Source organism: Lissotriton helveticus, chromosome 9 (assembly GCF_964261635.1).
Source record: "Lissotriton helveticus chromosome 9, aLisHel1.1, whole genome shotgun sequence".
In the NCBI taxonomy this organism is placed as follows: Eukaryota; Metazoa; Chordata; class Amphibia; order Caudata; family Salamandridae; genus Lissotriton; species Lissotriton helveticus.
Genome location: NC_136070.1, coordinates 11,916,933 through 11,938,154, shown reverse-complemented (window position 1 = coordinate 11,938,154; position 21,222 = coordinate 11,916,933). Strand labels below are relative to the sequence as shown.

At 49.4% G+C, this 21,222-nt stretch overlaps 1 protein-coding gene across 3 annotated transcripts in view; it reads left to right on the top strand.

Moving 5' to 3' along the window:
• The window catches only part of TTC6 (tetratricopeptide repeat domain 6), a 1,585,904-nt gene that overhangs the window by 364,681 nt on the left and 1,200,001 nt on the right, over window positions 1-21,222 (top strand). For all 3 annotated transcript variants that reach the window (XM_078659352.1, XM_078659351.1, XM_078659353.1), the window contains exons 10-11: window positions 10,393-10,470; window positions 10,929-11,353. In XM_078659352.1, the coding sequence (XP_078515478.1) occupies window positions 10,393-10,470; window positions 10,929-11,353 (503 nt within the window). The remainder of the gene's footprint in view (window positions 1-10,392; window positions 10,471-10,928; window positions 11,354-21,222) is intronic.

Genomic DNA, 21,222 nt, shown 5'->3' with positions numbered 1-21,222 from the left:
GACCTGAGGTCTCATAGACCGTAGCGGAACAGATGGGGACCCCAGAGTTCTGAGAGCTAATCTGAAGTCTCATAGACCGTAGCGGAACAGATGGGCATCCCAGAGTCCTGAGAGCTGACCTGAGGTCTCATAGACCCCAGCGGAACAGACGGGCATCATAGAGTCCTGAGAGCTGACCTGAGGTCTCATAGACCCAGCGGAACAGACGGGCATCATAGAGTCCTGAGAGCTGACCTGAGGTCTCATAGACCGTAGCGGAACAGATGGGGACCCCAGAGTTCTGAGAGCTGACCTGAGGTCTCATAGACCGTAGCGGAACAGACGGGCATCCCAGAGTCCTGAGAGATGACCTGAGGTCTCATAGACCGTAGCGGAACAGACGGGCATCATAGAGTCCTGAGAGCTGACCTGAAGTCTCATAGACCGTAGCGGAACAGATGGGGACCCCAGAGTTCTGAGAGATGATCTGAGGTCTCGTAGACCCCAGTGGAACAGATGGGGACCCCAGAGTTCTGAGAGATGATCTGAAGTCTCGTAGACCCCAGCGGAACAGATGGGGACCCCAGAGTTCTGAGAGATGATCTGAGGTCTCGTAGACCCCAGTGGAACAGACGGGCATCCCAGAGTCCTGAGAGCTGACCTGAGGTCTCATAGACCGTAGCGGAACAGACGGGCATCATAGAGTCCTGAGAGCTGATCTGAAGTCTCATAGACCGTAGCGGAACAGATGGGGACCCCAGAGTTCTGAGAGATGATCTGAGGTCTCGTAGACCCCAGTGGAACAGATGGGGACCCCAGAGTTCTGAGAGATGATCTGAAGTCTCGTAGACCCCAGCGGAACAGACAGGCATCCCAGAGTCCTGAGAGCTGACCTGAGGTCTCATAGACCGTAGCGGAACAGACGGGCATCATAGAGTCCTGAGAGCTGATCTGAAGTCTCATAGACCGTAGCGGAACAGACGGGCATCATAGAGTCCTGAGAGCTGACCTGAGGTCTCATAGACCCCAGCGGAACAGACGGGCATCATAGAGTCCTGAGAGCTAATCTGAAGTCTCATAGACCCCAGCGGAACAGACGGGCATCATAGAGTCCTGAGAGCTGATCTGAAGTCTCATAGACCCCAGCGGAACAGACGGGCATCATAGAGTCCTGAGAGCTGACCTGAGGTCTCATAGACCCCAGCGGAACAGACGGGCATCATAGAGTCCTGAGAGCTGACCTGAGGTCTCATAGACCCCAGCGGAACAGACGGGCATCATAGAGTCCTGAGAGCTGACCTGAGGTCTCATAGACCGTAGCGGAACAGATGGGGACCCCAGAGTTCTGAGAGCTGACCTGAGGTCTCATAGACCGTAGCGGAACAGACGGGCATCCCAGAGTCCTTAGAGTTGACCTGAGGTCTCATAGACCGTAGCGGAACAGATGGGGACCCCAGAGTTCTGAGAGATGATCTGAAGTCTCGTAGACCCCAGCTGAACAGTCTGGCATCATAGAGTCCTGAGAGCTGACCTGAGGTCTCATAGACCGTAGCGGAACAGATGGGGACCCCAGAGTTCTGAGAGATGATCTGAGGTCTCATAGACCGTAGCGGAACAGACGGGCATCATAGAGTCCTGAGAGCTGACCTGAGGTCTCATAGACCCCAGCGGAACAGACGGGCATCATAGAGTCCTGAGAGCTGACCTGAGGTCTCATAGACCGTAGCGGAACAGACGGGCATCATAGAGTCCTGAGAGCTGACCTGAGGTCTCATAGACCGTAGCGGAACAGATGGGGACCCCAGAGTTCTGAGAGATGATCTGAAGTCTCGTAGACCCCAGCGGAACAGATGGGGACCCCAGAGTTCTGAGAGATGATCTGAGGTCTCGTAGACCCCAGTGGAACAGACGGGCATCCCAGAGTCCTGAGAGCTGACCTGAGGTCTCATAGACCGTAGCGGAACAGACGGGCATCATAGAGTCCTGAGAGCTGATCTGAAGTCTCATAGACCGTAGCGGAACAGATGGGGACCCCAGAGTTCTGAGAGATGATCTGAGGTCTCGTAGACCCCAGTGGAACAGATGGGGACCCCAGAGTTCTGAGAGATGATCTGAGGTCTCGTAGACCCCAGCGGAACAGATGGGGACCCCAGAGTTCTGAGAGATGATCTGAAGTCTCATAGACCGTAGCGGAACAGACAGGCATCCCAGAGTCCTGAGAGATGACCTGAGGTCTCATAGACAGTAGCGGAACAGACGGGCATCATAGAGTTCTGAGAGATGATCTGAAGTCTCGTAGACCCCAGCGGAACAGATGGGGACCCCAGAGTTCTGAGAGATGATCTGAGGTCTCGTAGACCCCAGCGGAACAGATGGGGACCCCAGAGTTCTGAGAGATGATCTGAAGTCTCGTAGACCCCAGCGGAACAGACAGGCATCCCAGAGTCCTGAGAGATGACCTGAGGTCTCATAGACCGTAGCGGAACAGACGGGCATCCCAGAGTCCTGAGAGATGATCTGAGGTCTCATAGACCGTAGCGGAACAGATGGGGACCCCAGAGTTCTAAGAGATGATCTGAGGTCTCGTAGACCCCAGTGGAAGAGATGGGGACCCCAGAGTTCTGAGAGATGATCTGAGGTCTCATAGACCGTAGCGGAACAGACGGGCATCATAGAGTCCTGAGAGCTGACCTGAGGTCTCATAGACCCCAGCGGAACAGACGGGCATCATAGAGTCCTGAGAGCTGACCTGAGGTCTCATAGACCCCAGCGGAACAGACGGGCATCATAGAGTCCTGAGAGCTGACCTGAGGTCTCATAGACCCCAGCGGAACAGATGGGGACCCCAGAGTTCTGAGAGATGATCTGAAGTCTCGTAGACCCCAGCGGAACAGATGGGGACCCCAGAGTTCTGAGAGATGATCTGAAGTCTCGTAGACCCCAGCGGAACAGATGGGGACCCCAGAGTTCTGAGAGATGATCTGAGGTCTCGTAGACCCCAGTGGAACAGACGGGCATCCCAGAGTCCTGAGAGCTGACCTGAGGTCTCATAGACCGTAGCGGAACAGACGGGCATCATAGAGTCCTGAGAGCTGATCTGAAGTCTCATAGACCGTAGCGGAACAGACGGGCATCATAGAGTCCTGAGAGCTGACCTGAGGTCTCATAGACCCCAGCGGAACAGACGGGCATCATAGAGTCCTGAGAGCTAATCTGAAGTCTCATAGACCCCAGCGGAACAGACGGGCATCATAGAGTCCTGAGAGCTGATCTGAAGTCTCATAGACCCCAGCGGAACAGACGGGCATCATAGAGTCCTGAGAGCTGACCTGAGGTCTCATAGACCCCAGCGGAACAGACGGGCATCATAGAGTCCTGGGAGCTGACCTGAGGTCTCATAGACCCCAGCGGAACAGACGGGCATCATAGAGTCCTGAGAGCTGACCTGAGGTCTCATAGACCGTAGCGGAACAGATGGGGACCCCAGAGTTCTGAGAGCTGACCTGAGGTCTCATAGACCGTAGCGGAACAGACGGGCATCCCAGAGTCCTGAGAGTTGACCTGAGGTCTCATAGACCGTAGCGGAACAGATGGGGACCCCAGAGTTCTGAGAGATGATCTGAAGTCTCGTAGACCCCAGCTGAACAGACTGGCATCATAGAGTCCTGAGAGCTGACCTGAGGTCTCATAGACCGTAGCGGAACAGATGGGGACCCCAGAGTTCTGAGAGATGATCTGAGGTCTCATAGACCGTAGCGGAACAGACGGGCATCATAGAGTCCTGAGAGCTGACCTGAGGTCTCATAGACCCCAGCGGAACAGACGGGCATCATAGAGTCCTGAGAGCTGACCTGAGGTCTCATAGACCGTAGCGGAACAGACGGGCATCATAGAGTCCTGAGAGCTGACCTGAGGTCTCATAGACCGTAGCGGAACAGATGGGGACCCCAGAGTTCTGAGAGATGATCTGAAGTCTCGTAGACCCCAGCGGAACAGATGGGGACCCCAGAGTTCTGAGAGATGATCTGAGGTCTCGTAGACCCCAGTGGAACAGACGGGCATCCCAGAGTCCTGAGAGCTGACCTGAGGTCTCATAGACCGTAGCGGAACAGACGGGCATCATAGAGTCCTGAGAGCTGATCTGAAGTCTCATAGACCGTAGCGGAACAGATGGGGACCCCAGAGTTCTGAGAGATGATCTGAGGTCTCGTAGACCCCAGTGGAACAGATGGGGACCCCAGAGTTCTGAGAGATGATCTGAAGTCTCGTAGACCCCAGCGGAACAGATGGGGACCCCAGAGTTCTGAGAGATGATCTGAGGTCTCGTAGACCCCAGCGGAACAGATGGGGACCCCAGAGTTCTGAGAGATGATCTGAAGTCTCATAGACCGTAGCGGAACAGACAGGCATCCCAGAGTCCTGAGAGATGACCTGAGGTCTCATAGACCGTAGCGGAACAGACGGGCATCATAGAGTTCTGAGAGATGATCTGAAGTCTCGTAGACCCCAGCGGAACAGATGGGGACCCCAGAGTTCTGAGAGATGATCTGAGGTCTCGTAGACCCCAGCGGAACAGATGGGGACCCCAGAGTTCTGAGAGATGATCTGAAGTCTCGTAGACCCCAGCGGAACAGACAGGCATCCCAGAGTCCTGGGAGATGACCTGAGGTCTCATAGACCGTAGCGGAACAGACGGGCATCCCAGAGTCCTGAGAGATGATCTGAGGTCTCATAGACCGTAGCGGAACAGATGGGGACCCCAGAGTTCTGAGAGATGATCTTAGGTCTCGTAGACCCCAGTGGAAGAGATGGGGACCCCAGAGTTCTGAGAGATGATCTGAGGTCTCATAGACCGTAGCGGAACAGACGGGCATCATAGAGTCCTGAGAGCTGACCTGAGGTCTCATAGACCCCAGCGGAACAGACGGGCATCATAGAGTCCTGAGAGCTGACCTGAGGTCTCATAGACCCCAGCGGAACAGACGGGCATCATAGAGTCCTGAGAGCTGACCTGAGGTCTCATAGACCCCAGCGGAACAGATGGGGACCCCAGAGTTCTGAGAGATGATCTGAAGTCTCGTAGACCCCAGCGGAACAGATGGGGACCCCAGAGTTCTGAGAGATGATCTGAAGTCTCGTAGACCCCAGCGGAACAGATGGGGACCCCAGAGTTCTGAGAGATGATCTGAGGTCTCGTAGACCCCAGTGGAACAGACGGGCATCCCAGAGTCCTGAGAGCTGACCTGAGGTCTCATAGACCGTAGCGGAACAGACGGGCATCATAGAGTCCTGAGAGCTGATCTGAAGTCTCATAGACCGTAGCGGAACAGACGGGCATCATAGAGTCCTGAGAGCTGACCTGAGGTCTCATAGACCCCAGCGGAACAGACGGGCATCATAGAGTCCTGAGAGCTAATCTGAAGTCTCATAGACCCCAGCGGAACAGACGGGCATCATAGAGTCCTGAGAGCTGATCTGAAGTCTCATAGACCCCAGCGGAACAGACGGGCATCATAGAGTCCTGAGAGCTGACCTGAGGTCTCATAGACCCCAGCGGAACAGACGGGCATCATAGAGTCCTGGGAGCTGACCTGAGGTCTCATAGACCCCAGCGGAACAGACGGGCATCATAGAGTCCTGAGAGCTGACCTGAGGTCTCATAGACCGTAGCGGAACAGATGGGGACCCCAGAGTTCTGAGAGCTGACCTGAGGTCTCATAGACCGTAGCGGAACAGACGGGCATCCCAGAGTCCTGAGAGTTGACCTGAGGTCTCATAGACCGTAGCGGAACAGATGGGGACCCCAGAGTTCTGAGAGATGATCTGAAGTCTCGTAGACCCCAGCTGAACAGACTGGCATCATAGAGTCCTGAGAGCTGACCTGAGGTCTCATAGACCGTAGCGGAACAGATGGGGACCCCAGAGTTCTGAGAGATGATCTGAGGTCTCATAGACCGTAGCGGAACAGACGGGCATCATAGAGTCCTGAGAGCTGACCTGAGGTCTCATAGACCCCAGCGGAACAGACGGGCATCATAGAGTCCTGAGAGCTGACCTGAGGTCTCATAGACCGTAGCGGAACAGACGGGCATCATAGAGTCCTGAGAGCTGACCTGAGGTCTCATAGACCGTAGCGGAACAGATGGGGACCCCAGAGTTCTGAGAGATGATCTGAAGTCTCGTAGACCCCAGCGGAACAGATGGGGACCCCAGAGTTCTGAGAGATGATCTGAGGTCTCGTAGACCCCAGTGGAACAGACGGGCATCCCAGAGTCCTGAGAGCTGACCTGAGGTCTCATAGACCGTAGCGGAACAGACGGGCATCATAGAGTCCTGAGAGCTGATCTGAAGTCTCATAGACCGTAGCGGAACAGATGGGGACCCCAGAGTTCTGAGAGATGATCTGAGGTCTCGTAGACCCCAGTGGAACAGATGGGGACCCCAGAGTTCTGAGAGATGATCTGAAGTCTCGTAGACCCCAGCGGAACAGATGGGGACCCCAGAGTTCTGAGAGATGATCTGAGGTCTCGTAGACCCCAGCGGAACAGATGGGGACCCCAGAGTTCTGAGAGATGATCTGAAGTCTCATAGACCGTAGCGGAACAGACAGGCATCCCAGAGTCCTGAGAGATGACCTGAGGTCTCATAGACCGTAGCGGAACAGACGGGCATCATAGAGTTCTGAGAGATGATCTGAAGTCTCGTAGACCCCAGCGGAACAGATGGGGACCCCAGAGTTCTGAGAGATGATCTGAGGTCTCGTAGACCCCAGCGGAACAGATGGGGACCCCAGAGTTCTGAGAGATGATCTGAAGTCTCGTAGACCCCAGCGGAACAGACAGGCATCCCAGAGTCCTGGGAGATGACCTGAGGTCTCATAGACCGTAGCGGAACAGACGGGCATCCCAGAGTCCTGAGAGATGATCTGAGGTCTCATAGACCGTAGCGGAACAGATGGGGACCCCAGAGTTCTGAGAGATGATCTTAGGTCTCGTAGACCCCAGTGGAAGAGATGGGGACCCCAGAGTTCTGAGAGATGATCTGAGGTCTCATAGACCGTAGCGGAACAGACGGGCATCATAGAGTCCTGAGAGCTGACCTGAGGTCTCATAGACCCCAGCGGAACAGACGGGCATCATAGAGTCCTGAGAGCTGACCTGAGGTCTCATAGACCCCAGCGGAACAGACGGGCATCATAGAGTCCTGAGAGCTGACCTGAGGTCTCATAGACCCCAGCGGAACAGATGGGGACCCCAGAGTTCTGAGAGATGATCTGAAGTCTCGTAGACCCCAGCGGAACAGATGGGGACCCCAGAGTTCTGAGAGATGATCTGAAGTCTCGTAGACCCCAGCGGAACAGATGGGGACCCCAGAGTTCTGAGAGATGATCTGAGGTCTCGTAGACCCCAGTGGAACAGACGGGCATCCCAGAGTCCTGAGAGCTGACCTGAGGTCTCATAGACCGTAGCGGAACAGACGGGCATCATAGAGTCCTGAGAGCTGATCTGAAGTCTCATAGACCGTAGCGGAACAGATGGGGACCCCAGAGTTCTGAGAGATGATCTGAGGTCTCGTAGACCCCAGTGGAACAGATGGGGACCCCAGAGTTCTGAGAGATGATCTGAAGTCTCGTAGACCCCAGCGGAACAGATGGGGACCCCAGAGTTCTGAGAGATGATCTGAAGTCTCGTAGACCCCAGCGGAACAGATGGGGACCCCAGAGTTCTGAGAGATGATCTGAAGTCTCGTAGACCCCAGCGGAAAAGATGGGGACCCCAGAGTTCTGAGAGATGATCTGAAGTCTCGTAGACCCCAGCGGAACAGATGGGGACCCCAGAGTTCTGAGAGATGATCTGAGGTCTCGTAGACCCCAGTGGAACAGATGGGGACCCCAGAGTTCTGAGAGATGATCTGAAGTCTCGTAGACCCCAGCGGAACAGATGGGGACCCCAGAGTTCTGAGAGATGATCTGAAGTCTCGTAGACCCCAGCGGAACAGATGGGGACCCCAGAGTTCTGAGAGATGATCTGAAGTCTCGTAGACCCCAGTGGAACAGATGGGGACCCCAGAGTTCTGAGAGATGATCTGAAGTCTCGTAGACCCCAGCGGAACAGATGGGGACCCCAGAGTTCTGAGAGATGATCTGAGGTCTCGTAGACCCCAGTGGAACAGATGGGGACCCCAGAGTTCTGAGAGATGATCTGAAGTCTCGTAGACCCCAGCGGAACAGATGGGCATCCCAGAGTCCTGAGAGATGATCTGAGGTCTGTATTGCTTCTCACTCCCAGATATTAGGAAATACCACTCTCTCACACAGAAGCTCAAACATGATGAAGCAATAAAACAACAAAACACCACCTGGAAAGGGATTTGACTTTATGAAATGAAACACACATCAAAGAATAAGGCATGAGGTTATATTCATGCAATGCTCTCTAACAGAAAGGCTGCCCCAGATGTCAAATGAAGTGTGTGTGTGCGTGTGCGTGTGCGTGTGCGTGTGTGTGTGTGTGTGTCTGTCTGTCTGTCTGTCTGTCTGTCTGTCTGTCTGTCTGTCTGTCTGTCTGTCTGTCTGTGTGTCTGTGTGTCTGTCTGTCTGTCTGTCTGTCTGTCTGTCTGTCTGTCTGTCTGTCTGTCTGTCTGTCTGTCTGTCTGTCTGTGTGTGTGTGTCTGTGTGTCTGTGTGTGTGTGTCTGTGTGTCTGTGTGTCTGTGTCTGTGTCGTAATGGTATGGCCACCTCACTCGGAGAGGACAGCCCATCACGCCAATCCTCCTCCTCCAAGTCCCCCACATCAGTCTGCCAACGCGTATATAGCTGTTGCATCGGGTCTGGTAAATTGTTAATTATCTTCTGGTAAGTAAGTGAAACAGTTCACTTTCCGTGGGATCTGCTAGCAGTCTGTCCTCGAGTGGGGTGGCCTCCGGGATCTCAGCCGTCTCTCTGATTGCCTCTGATAAGGCGTGTTGTATTTGCAAGTAGCGGAATGTTTCCCCTATGGACAGTTTATATTCTTTTTGTAAGTCATCAGATGTCACTATTTTGCCCTTCTTGACCAGATCTCCAACTTGCGATATACCAATGATATCCCATTTGTCGAATCTGCTATAATTACTTAGATTGCTGCCGGCTTCAGGTAGGAGCCTGCGAATTTTGGAGCTGCCGCCTTCGACATCCGTAGTTATGATTCTGCCAGTTACACGCTCTATTTGTTGCGGATAAGATACGGATTTACAGGGTTAACGGGGGATCCAAGCCGGAGCTGTGTTAGAGTGCGGACATTTTCCCTGGGCATTTCTTAAGTCATAGACAACTGTCCCCTTCTACTCCCTAACACTCTCCGGTTGATTTAGTCGGAGAGGTAAGTAAGTCATTCGAGGTAGAGAAGGAAGAGGGTTACTTACACCTTGCCTCCCGGTGTATCCTGAACGATGGTCCTTTTGAAATACAGCAAGGTGCAGGTCTCAGCGCTTTGGTTTGTGAATTGAATTTTGTAGTATGTGAGTAGTACTGCTGTAGTATTACTCACGTACTAGAAAATGACATTTGTGAACAGGCCCCAAAGTCTGTGAAAAGGCATTTTAATAGACAGATTGGCAGGTGGTCTAGCAGGGAAGAAGAAGAGCCCTGAGTACTGTATGACAGCAGTGGGTCAGGAGTGACCTCTCTGCACAGAGATGACCTTCCACATGTACCAGATCCAGGTAAATCCATATAAAGATTCTTTTTTTTTAAGAGACATTGGGAATTGTTCATGTTCTGCTCGAGAGAGTTTCTGTGGGTGAAGTCAATAGGAGATGCTTTCTCCCTGGAGCAGACATTTGATTGACATTTTGCATTTCCTTCCCTTCTGCTGATGCAGCAGGAACTGGCCACACCTTTATTCATATATGTTTATATATCTACAAATGTTTGCCAATATTTTGTATGTTGTATACGTTTTCTAAAATAAATGAATAATTGGATACCATGACAAGCTTGTCAAGGCCAGACCTATTGCCTTTGCTAATGTTTACAAATAGTTTTCAAGTATCGCTTACTTTTAAAGGTTTACTGTCTGGATGGGGATGGGTGTTCCATTGTCATTTATTCTCTAAAGGGAAGTTGCTCCAATTTAATACCTTTACATAGAGCTTGCGTTATTAATTTTAGCTCCTGAACAAATTCACCTCATTCTAGAGTTAGAGCGCAATAGAAACATGTTTGCCAATTACTACTCTCTCAAAGGAGCCTTCGCGCACTTTTTATGACCTATTGTGTCCAGCAACTCTTCTCAGAGGCCCATTCTCCCGCTCTTGGCGACAGCATGTCCTAGGTTCAAAGGTACCGTTGGCACGAGCATGGGCCCTTGGCTACTGTCTCCTCATCCCAATGAGTTGGACCTAAACAGAACATGTTTCCTCATTCCTCTACAGATGAGCAGACCAGGACGATCCGCCTCCTTGCCTAACCTGACTCTGCCGGAGACGACTTCATGCCGCAAGAAGATGAAGGTAACCTGCCTCGTTGTTGTTAGTTTCCAACTTCAGTGGATGTTTAATGTCTCTTCTGATTCCAGTTATTAGGAGAGAGGAAAACATCCTTGAATCTGAGCAGAAGCACAACACATATTGAAAGTTAAAGGAATGTGGAAGCATCAGAGGTGGGAGCGAAATGCTCAAATAAGGGCCGCAAGAACCAGGAATGTGAATCTGTTTAGAGGAAGCGGAGAAGATTCAAGCAACAAAAAGAGGACAGAGAGAAAGACTCATGAACTAAAAAGCACACATATTTCCAGTCTCCCCTGTGGTGTGTAAATCTCACTGTTGAGTTAGCAGTGCTTTCACCATTGACAGTAGATTCTCATCATTTGTCTGCTCTGGCTTCTCTTTTAGGACAACCCCTGAGAGCTTTGATGCTTCTGGACATGTACAGGTTCAAACGCCTTTACTGTAATGTTTCTCATCCACAGGCCTGCTTGGTGAGACGCTGGCCCTCAGCCCCGCACGTTCCTGCTTCCAAAGAATTGGTCAGTCTGCCAAATGATTTTCAAAGCAGCATGAAGGAGCTGAAGCTACTGAAGGAGCAGCTCGCCGAGCCAGAGGTCCTCTACGACAGCGAGCCAAGCCCTGTTCTACCGACTCAACCCGAGGAGAAACCAGGAACTTCTCCTCCATCAGAGAAAAAGGAAGAACAACAGGAGCAGATACAACCCCTCAACCCCATGCCAACCACCCCCAGCAAGGTGACCCTTGCCGATGAAGCCCGAAAGTCTGGGAAGAAGTTCGTCATCTATCCTCCGAAGAAGAAGGGCAAAAGATCCAAGAAGGGGCTGAACCCAGAGAAGCTAAAAGAGGTGCACGAACACTTGAGGCAGCCGCCCAGGACCATAACCAGGTAAGATCGATTCCTCTCGTTTTTGTACCGCGAAGTCCTCAGGACGTGCGCTGCTGGTTCGAAATGCCAAGGCGGATGTCTGTTAATTGTTTTATACAACATTCCGCATTTTCATTCATTGTATATTTACATTTCATATGTCGTAGGGTATATAAAGTTCAACAGGCTGGCCGCTGGGCTGCTGATGACCCAGTACCGCTTAGGTCTTGTCTACAGGCAGCCTGGCAAAGTGGGCGTCGTCTTCAGAAATAACATATCTAACGTCACCCATTCACTGAGTGCTTCTTGCTCTCTGCTTCTACGTGCTGCTCTCCCCTTCCCACTCCAAACCTCATCTCTTGCTGATATCTTTGCTTCCTTATGCCGTCCCTATCATCTCGATGCAGATGCTACCCAAATATTTCTCCTGGTTCCTGCTTTCACTGTTGAAATCCATGCACAGATCTAGCTAGACACCTTCCAATGAATGCCACTGGCTCACTCATGTTAACTTAATCCAAAATGGAGCCTCAGAGCACACCATGGCTCCTTCCAGACTATCTCCTTGTTATCCTGAGTCAGTACATGTTCACCGACAACCTACGCTCAATCTACAAAAACCTCTTAGCCACAACCAAACCTCCTTGTGCACCATCTAAGTTGTGTTCCTTTCAGTGACCAAGGCCACTACACAGGAAGACTCTTCCAGATGAAATGTCCTTGCATCATCTCAAACTGCTGTCACGGAACATCTCTTCTTACAAAAAATGGCCTTACTACCACATCTGCACAATACTCTGTCACTTATATATCTGATAATGTGTTTACTGTTGTGTAGTAGCTAATTGGTCATAGTGCCGGTCTGGTGGCTTGCTGCACTAATGTGCCTACTGTAGGGGACTGTGTTTGACTTCATGGTCAGGTTAAAATCCTGGCGGGTCCACTCAGCATATCATCTTTCTGAGGCTGATAAAAGGAGTACCATTGAGTTGGGTAATAATAAACATCTGCTATTCAGCTCCAAGGTGCCCACGGGTGAACGTGCGCTTTACAAATACACGTTATCTATCGGTCATCACCAGCACATCCAACCTCCACCTCTCTGCACCCGCCCAGAACCACCGCTGTCCGATGTCCTCTGTAGCACACACTCTTGCCATATAGTACGTTCGTAAGTAGAGTAATCCATATTTGTAAAGCGCCGGCATCTCACCCCTTAAGGGTTTCAAGGCGCTGGGGCTGGCGGAGAGATTGTGAGCTATTGCCCAGAGTCACCTGGTGCTGAGCTGAGCTGCAGTCTGCACCGGGGATCGAATCACAAGCCCAGCTCTCTTGAGTCAGCAGATCAGGCCGCTGCGCCACACCTCCCCCTCCCCCTATACAGCATTTCTTGTCACAATGCTCTGTTGTGCTCACATTAATACATCCTACAAATGGTCACCACCAAATGTCGAGAAAAGGCTTCCGCGGCTTCAGCTCCCAGTCACTGGGAGACCCTTGAACTCATAATGTTCATTGATTTCAGAGTGACCTGAAGAGTCTCCATTTCCCTGGTGCATTTTTGTAGCACGCGGCTTTGCTCTCTTTTTCTACCACTAACTAATAGACACAGGCATGGGACCCTCTGAGATGGTCATTTTAATAGACTCTGTCAGAAGACTTCATGGGAGAGACTTTGAAAAAACAGAAGTCGCAAAGAGGAAAAATAGAAAAAACAAAGACAGCTACGAAAATTGCATCCCTGGTTCAAAACAAGCAATACTGGCCTTCTAGAGCAAAAACAGCAATTGTGGAGGAAGGAATATATTGGAATGAGTATATAAAATAACAGGAGATACAACCGTTTAGTGAAAAATCTGTGTTAGGAAAAATGTGGCCCAACACAAATATCCACTGTTCTCTATGAAATAAAACAAATACTTTACATGCTTATCGGGGCTTTTGTAAACTCTGCTACCATCAGATGGAAACCAAGCGCTTGTTATTGACCTCAATGAGCTACAAGACATTTTGTTTTAAGAGTGTATTAAGATCCGCCATCTTGGTGAGGTGATTAATGAGCCTGAAGCATTATTGAAGCTCTGGTCCTGGAGGAACAATGACATTATGTGGAGCCTTTTCTAAAGAAGGAAGACTGCAGGGTATGCACGGTAGGTGAGAGACAAACTGGCCTTCTTGTTGTGGACATCTTTGCTTCGACAGACTAAAGAAGGGCTAGGAAGGAAGTGAATAGGTAAGTGGGAACTGGACGGAAAACAGGTGAAGTCTTGGAATCGGAAGATGACCCTCCACCAAATGAAGTCTTTTGATTCACGATGCAGAACGGAAAACAGGTGAAGTCTTGGAACCAGAAGATATCCCTACTCCAAATGAAGTCTTCTCATTCACGACGCACAACGGAAAGCAGGTGAAGTCTTGGAATGCGAAGATGACCCTACTCCAGATGAAGTCTTCTGATTCACGACGCAGAATGGAAAACAGGTGAATTCTTGGAACCAGAAGATGACCCTACTCCAGATGAAGTCTTCTCTTTCACGACGCAGGAAGGAAAGCAGGTGAAGTCTTGGAACCAGAAGATGACCCTACTCCAGATGAAGACTTCTCTTTCACGACGCAGGAAGGAAAGCAGGTGAAGTCTTGGAATGCGAAGATGACCCTACTCCAGATGAAGTCTTCTGATTCACGACGCAGAATGAAAAACAGGTGAAGTATTGGAACCAGAAGATGACCCTACTCCAGATGAAGTCTTCTCATTCACGACGCACAACCGAAAGCAGGTGAAGTCTTGGAATGCGAAGATGACCCTACTCCAGATGAAGTCTTCTGATTCACGACGCAGAACGGAAAACAGGTGAAGTCTTGGAACCAGAAGATGACCCTACTCCAGATTAAGTCTTCTCTTTCACGACGCAGGACGGAAAGCAGGTGAAGTCTTGGAACCAGAAGATGACCCTACTCCAGATGAAGTCTTCTCTTTCACGACGCAGGACGGAAAGCAGGTGAAGTCTTGGAATGCGAAGATGACCCTACTCCAGATGAAGTCTTCTGATTCACGACGCAGAATGAAAAACAGGTGAAGTATTGGAACCAGAAGATGACCCTACTCCAGATGAAGTCTTCTCATTCACAACGCACAACGGAAAGCAGGTGAAGTCTTGGAATGCGAAGATGACCCTACTCCAGATGAAGTCTTCTGATTCACGACGCAGAATGGAAAACAGGTGAAGTCTTGGAACCAGAAGATGACCCTACTCCAGATAAGTGCTTCTCTTTCACGACGCAGGAAGGAAAGCAGGTGAAGGGTTGGAACCAGAAGATGACCCTACTCCAGATGAAGTCTTCTCTTTCACGACGCAGGAAGGAAAGCAGGTGAAGTCTTGGAACCAGAAGATGACCCTACTCCAGATGAAGACTTCTCTTTCACGACGCAGGAAGGAAAGCAGGTGAAGTCTTGGAATGCGAAGATGACCCTACTCCAGATGAAGTCTTCTGATTCACGACGCAGAATGGAAAACAGGTGAAGTCTTGGAACCAGAAGATGACCCTACTCCAGATGAAGTCTTCTCATTCACGACGCACAACGGAAAGCAGGTGAAGTCTTGGAATGCGAAGATGACCCTACTCCAGATGAAGTCTTCTGATTCACGACGCAGAATGGAAAACAGGTGAAGTCTTGGAACCAGAAGATGACCCTACTCCAGATGAAGTCTTCTCTTTCACGACGCAGGAAGGAAAGCAGGTGAAGTCTTGGAACCAGAAGATGACCCTACTCCAGATGAAGTCTTCTCTTTCACAACGCATGACGGAAAGCAGGTGAAGTCTTGGAACCAGAAGATGACCCTACTCCAGATGAAGTCTTCTCATTCACGATGCACAACGGAAAGCAGGTGAAGTCTTGGAACCAGAAGATGACCCTACTCCAGATGAAGTCTTCTCTGTCACGACGCAGGACGGATAGCAGGTGAAGTCTTGGAACCAGAAGATGACCCTACTCCAGATGAAGTCTTCTCTTTCACGACGCAGGACGGAAAGCAGGTGAAGTCTTGGAACCAGAAGATGACCCTACTTCATATGAAGTCTTCTCTTTCACGACGCAGGACGGAAAGCAGGTGAAGTCTTGGAACCAGAAGATGACCCTACTCCAGATGAAGTCTTATCTTTCACGACGCACAACGGAAAGCAGGTAAAGTCTTGGAATGCGAAGATGACCCTACTCCAGATGAAGTCTTCTGATTCAAGAGACCGGACCGTAAGCAGGTGAAGTCTTGGAACTGAACTTGGCCTCTACGGAGCTGAATTCTAACATTTTGACGGGGATCCTGCTCCCCCCTGCTCTCAGTCAGACCCTCTTGGATCCCTTCTCCGACTCTGCAGTCCACATACAGATACCTGATGTCAAACGGCTGCTCTCTGTGAATTTCACTTTTGTCCTCTCACCTTCGCTTGAAAAGCTACTTATTCAACCGTCTTCCTCATTGCAGAATCCAAATGCCTTCCCTTCGGTGTCCCCAAATAGCGAGTCACAGAAGTTTGGATCTGTGGCCCATAAAATCTTTGCTTCTGGCAGCCTGGCCTTTTGTGCTGCAATGCCGCCGTCTCCTGGTCTGATATGATAATGTTTTATGGGAACTGGCAAAACATACAGTGATCACCTTGTTGGACTATATGAAGAAACTGGTCAATGTTTGATTGGATTAATTGATGCAGCCTGGATTCCGTGGACACTGTTGTCCAATCCATGGGTAGGGCAGTCGTGCTGTGTGGATACTCTTGGAGGGATTGCACGAAGTTGGCAAGCAAAGTTCAAGCCATGTTCATGCCACGTGTTTGTTGGTGAGAAGACCCATGGCTTCCTGTAGTACTTAAAAATAGTGGAGATTTGGCTCAGTCACAGCCTCCGCTCCCCAGCCTGACAATTCCATCAACAATAAACAAAATGTAAATGTAAATGTAAATGTAAATGTAAAGTGCATTTTTATAGCGCAGCTACCACTCCAGGGAGTATCTTGGCGCTTAACACCAACCCAGATGAAAAGGGTCAGGGGGAAAGAAGGCATACTCAGTAGCAATACACTCTACACCAAGGCTCTACACGCGGCATCAGTCAGTGAGAATATCCAAGTTTTAAGCACTTTCCTGAAATTGCTCTCATTAGATATTGATCGGAGCTGCAACGGAAGTTTATTCCAGGCCTTAGCGCCCAAAACAAAGAGAGATCTGCCACCCTTGGTTGCCCGCTTAAATCTGGGTATTACCAACAGGTTCTGAGTTGCAGACCTCAGACAACACGTCGGCTGATAGCGCTTGAAGCCACTAGCCAAATATCTAGGCCCTAACTGTTGGAAAGCTCTAAATGTAATAAGAAGAATCTTGAACAGGATCCGTTTACAGATCGGTAGCCAATGAAGTGCTTTAAGCGCGGCCGAGGCAGACGATTTTCGGGGCCAGCGTAACACCAGACGGGCAGTTGCGTGTTGGACCATCTGCAGCCTGTGGAGCACGGACTTATTTGCTCCTGCATACAGGCCATTGCAGTAGTCCAATCTAGATGTAATCAGAGCAACTGCCACTGTTTTTCTTGCTGACAAAGGAAGCAGATCGAAAAACTTCCGTAAAGATCTAATCAGATGGAAAAAAGTACCAGCCACGGCCACCGCTTGTTGTTGAAACGACAACTAATCATCAAATTTAATGCCCAAGTTCCGACCAGAAGAGATGGTGTTTGGGGGAACTTCAGCATCATCAGGCCACCATTCTTTTGGGGAGAACTGATTTTGAGGGCCAAACGGCAGAATTTCCGTTTTACCGGAATTGCATTTGAGGTGATTGTTAGTCATCCACTCAAATGTGGCTGTAAGGCAGTTTTTCAAGTTCTCCTCAGCCCCAGGCAATTCCCTGTCCAGGACCAGAATAAGCTGAATGTCATCAGCATAAGATATTGTGCTAATCTGATAGCTCGCGATTAGCTCAATCAGGGGCACCATGTACAGATTGAAAAGTCCAGGGCTCAAACTCGAGCCCTGAGGGACCCCTGAGCTGATGATTTTAGCTTCAGATTGATACTGGCCCAGTACCGTGATTTGGCGTCTATCGCTCAGAAAATTTCTAAGCCATGCCAATACCACCCCTCCAATACCTGCGTTGACTAGACGGTCCACTAAGATGGTATGTGAGACCGTATCGAAGGCCGCCGATAGATCGAGTAAAATCAAGACGGCCTTCTTTCCCTGGTCCATAGCCAATCGTAGGGTCTCAACCGTAAATAGTAAAGCTGATTCGGTAGAGTGTCTCGAACGAAACCCTGATTGGTTGGGGTGCAGGATGTCATTCTCCTCCAGAAAATTTGTGAGCTGGTTATTAACAAATTTTTCTGTCAGTTTGAACACCAAAGGGAGCAGGGAAATAGGGCGCAGGTTAGAGAGGGTGGTCGGGTCAGGGACAGCCTTTTTCTGAAGAGGCTTAACTGCAGCAAGCTTCCAGTCACTGGGGATTTCTGCCGTGGCCGAAGACGAGTTGATGATGTTGTTGATGATGGGATTGGCCACCTCCACTAGAGCCTGCACCACTGATGGTGGACATGGGTCAAAAGGGGACCCAGATTTACTTTCTAAGATGGCTTTTTTGTGTCATCCAAGGAAATAGGGGCAAATGTAGTTAGACTTGGAAGGCCAGTAGTTATATTGGCCGCCTCCATATTTCCAAGAGTAGGAGACACAGGTGGAAAAACCTTCACAATGTCCAAGATCTTATTTTCAAAGTGGTTGGCAATGGTATTACAAAGATATGAGGACGGGGGGATTTCCTGTAGACGAGCTGGAGGGTTAATAAAATGATTCACTATTTTAAAAATTAATTTTTGGCCATTTTTGGAGGTCGCTATCGCATGCAGGTAATGAGCCTTTTTTGCGGACTTAATTGCTGCATGATATCGTCTTCTGGCAAGCAGGTAAACATCACGGGCAGCCGCCTCGTAATCCCTACGCCACCTACGCTCCAAGGATCTCACCTCCATCAACTCTTTCTTTAAGGTAAGAGAGAACCGTGGTGCACTCTTTTTACTTTTTGGGCCTCCTTCCTTTTTCCTACAGATTGGAACTAAAAGAGAACCAACTGTCATTATCCAACTGCAGAATTGTTGATAATCCGTGGAAGTGTGGCCCGTAGGAATGGGCTTACTTTCTTTTAAGGTCTCTACCAGATCTGGCCTAGTAAGTAGATTCCTCCACTCTGGTTTACTTGACGCATCTATTTGTTTTCTATTATTTGCAGGAACATTACGCTTCAAAGAGATATCAAACGGGATGAAGTTATGATCAGTCCAGACCAGAGGAGAGGGGGATTTAACTACCAACCTATCTAAATTGGAACAAATACAGTCCAGGACATGTCCTGCTGTATGTGTAGGTTCAAGAGTGAGAAGGGTAAGACCCAGGACGTTGATAATGTCCATAAAACAACTTACTCCTGGGTCATTGGGTGAGTCTAAGTGAAGATTCAGGTCCCCTAGGACTGTAAAATTGGCAGACCTAAGCACTAAATCACTCAGTACATCTCCCACACTCTCTAAAAACTCCACAGAAGGCCCGGGAGGACGATAGATTAGAGCGCCAGAAAGCGAGAGGGAGTCATGTAAACTTAAACTAAAGGCCATGGCCTCCGCACCTTTAATATCTGGCAGCTCCTGTGAGGTACATGTCAATGAGTTGCGATAAAGAATTGCCAGACCTCCCCCCCGTTGCAGGGGCCTGTCTAATCGCTGTACCAGAAAATCCTGCGGAAGAGCCACAGCCAAATCAGGATAGCACCAAGCTTTAAGCCAGGTTTCTGTAATAAACAACCAGTCTAAATTAGCCTCCGTAATCAGATCATTAATATTTTGAGCATTCTTACAGAGTGAACGAGCGTTAATGAGCCCACCACGTAAGGTAGTAGAATCATGGGTTACCGCCTCAAATGTTCATGGCTACGCCAGGACTGTGCAGTCCCAACAGAAACACCATTCTCCTCCTTTCCAAATATTCTAACGATTAACCTGCTCCTGTCTGGGCAGTGGTGGATTCTGGGGACGAAGCCAACGAGAACCGTCACAGATGCATTCTGTATACCCTTTGCCAACTCTGCTGCTTCAAACCCCTCTGAATCCCACCCACCAGCAGCACCATACTCCCCTGGTGGAAGCGCTCCCATCAGGGTGGATCAGTGAGACATCCAGCCAGGCTTGAAGGGCTATCCCCTACCCTTCGTGTCCCTTCCTTCGGACCAGTCTTCTTCCACCAGAATGTGCTCTTAGACACACGACATGGAGATTGTCTGTGGGGCCTGGGGCAGGCATGGGCTGTGGTGGCCAGAGGGCTTGGCTCAACCATACGCAGACAGCCTGCCCTTCGCTGCAGAAGTCTTTTTTGCTATGCTCATCAGGGGTTCCTGTCCTATTCAAAATAGTTCTTTTTCCACGGCATAAAATGATGGACACGTCATCTTGACTTTCTTAAGAATTATCATTTCACAGTGGTCAACGTGACTTTTTTTCAAGTTTTTTATTGCCACTTTCCTTGCTTCTGAGTTTTTCCCATGTTCCTCCCTGGTGGTAGGGCACCTCTCATGGTGTTTTTTCTCCTCCCCTAGTGCTGTGGACATTTTAAGCTGCAGTGCTAAAATTGCAATCTTTACACAAACCTACCGTTTTTCAAGATGGCGTAGAAAATTCACAAATCCCCTTCATCAGCCAATCCCATTTGATCAAAAACATTCAAAAGTGTTTGTCAGGGTTCACAATTTTCCTAATTCTGATCTTAAATGGTACAGACCTAGACATGTGTAAACCCATGAAAGCTTATTTGGATTTTTTTTTAATTCTTATATCTCAAATACTACTAAACATATTTACACCAGACCAATTAAAGCAGATTTTCGGAATGAAATAGTGCTTTTGAGGCGGTGTGATTCGGTTCAGTGGCTTTTTGTGGAGTCCAAGTATTTCATGTGGCAGCTAAAATGGAAACATGCATCTTTTTCACCCCTCCTCATAACCTTTGTCCCCTGCCCAGGAAGGCAAGACATTTTGCACGGTGAACTTTAGCTGACTAAACTTTTTGTCTTCCATATTTCACACAGATACCTTCTCAGAGTCAAACATTAATAGTAAATCAAAAAATGTCTTTTCAAAGGCATCTGAGCCTTCACTACACATTAGAACATTGTAATGTTGGGAGCTCCATTGAAGGCAATGGAGCGGCTTAGGGCTTAAAGTGGCTGGTGGAAGCCTCCTGCTCCAACATTCCAGTGCTTGTCTTTCTATATCTCCCTTTTTAGGTCGAAGCCTACCAGACAACTGAGCTGCCTGGTTTGCTAAAGACATCTTGGAGACATTCGGAAAGCTTCCCTGAGAATGCATTCTCCCCCTCAAGTAATAATCACCACTAATGATCCACTCAAGAAGTGCGGACAACCTACTACTGAAACCCCAAAGATTCAACAAGAAGAACACCTATAAACGATCCTTCTCAGGGATGGCCCCAGGATTTGGAATGCCCTACCCCCAGAAACCAGACTTTACTCTTCTATTGCCTCTTTCAAAAAGGAAGTAAAATCGATTCTCATGGCAAAATGCTCCTGAGCATAATCTAAACAAATCTCGAGATCAAACGTACCCGCGCTAATAATCCTTAGGATGACATATGTCCATTTAGACATATAAGTCATTATATCTACCCTTTACCGGCCTCAACTGGATTGTTTTCTGTGCTTTACCCTATTGCCTACTGTTATATGACGGTATGTACATGTGTTTAACATGCATTGAATTGATGGATAACGAACCTTACTTAATGTAAAGCGCTCTGTTATCCGCAAGGGTCTTGTTCGCGCTCTATAAAACTTTCAAAATAAAT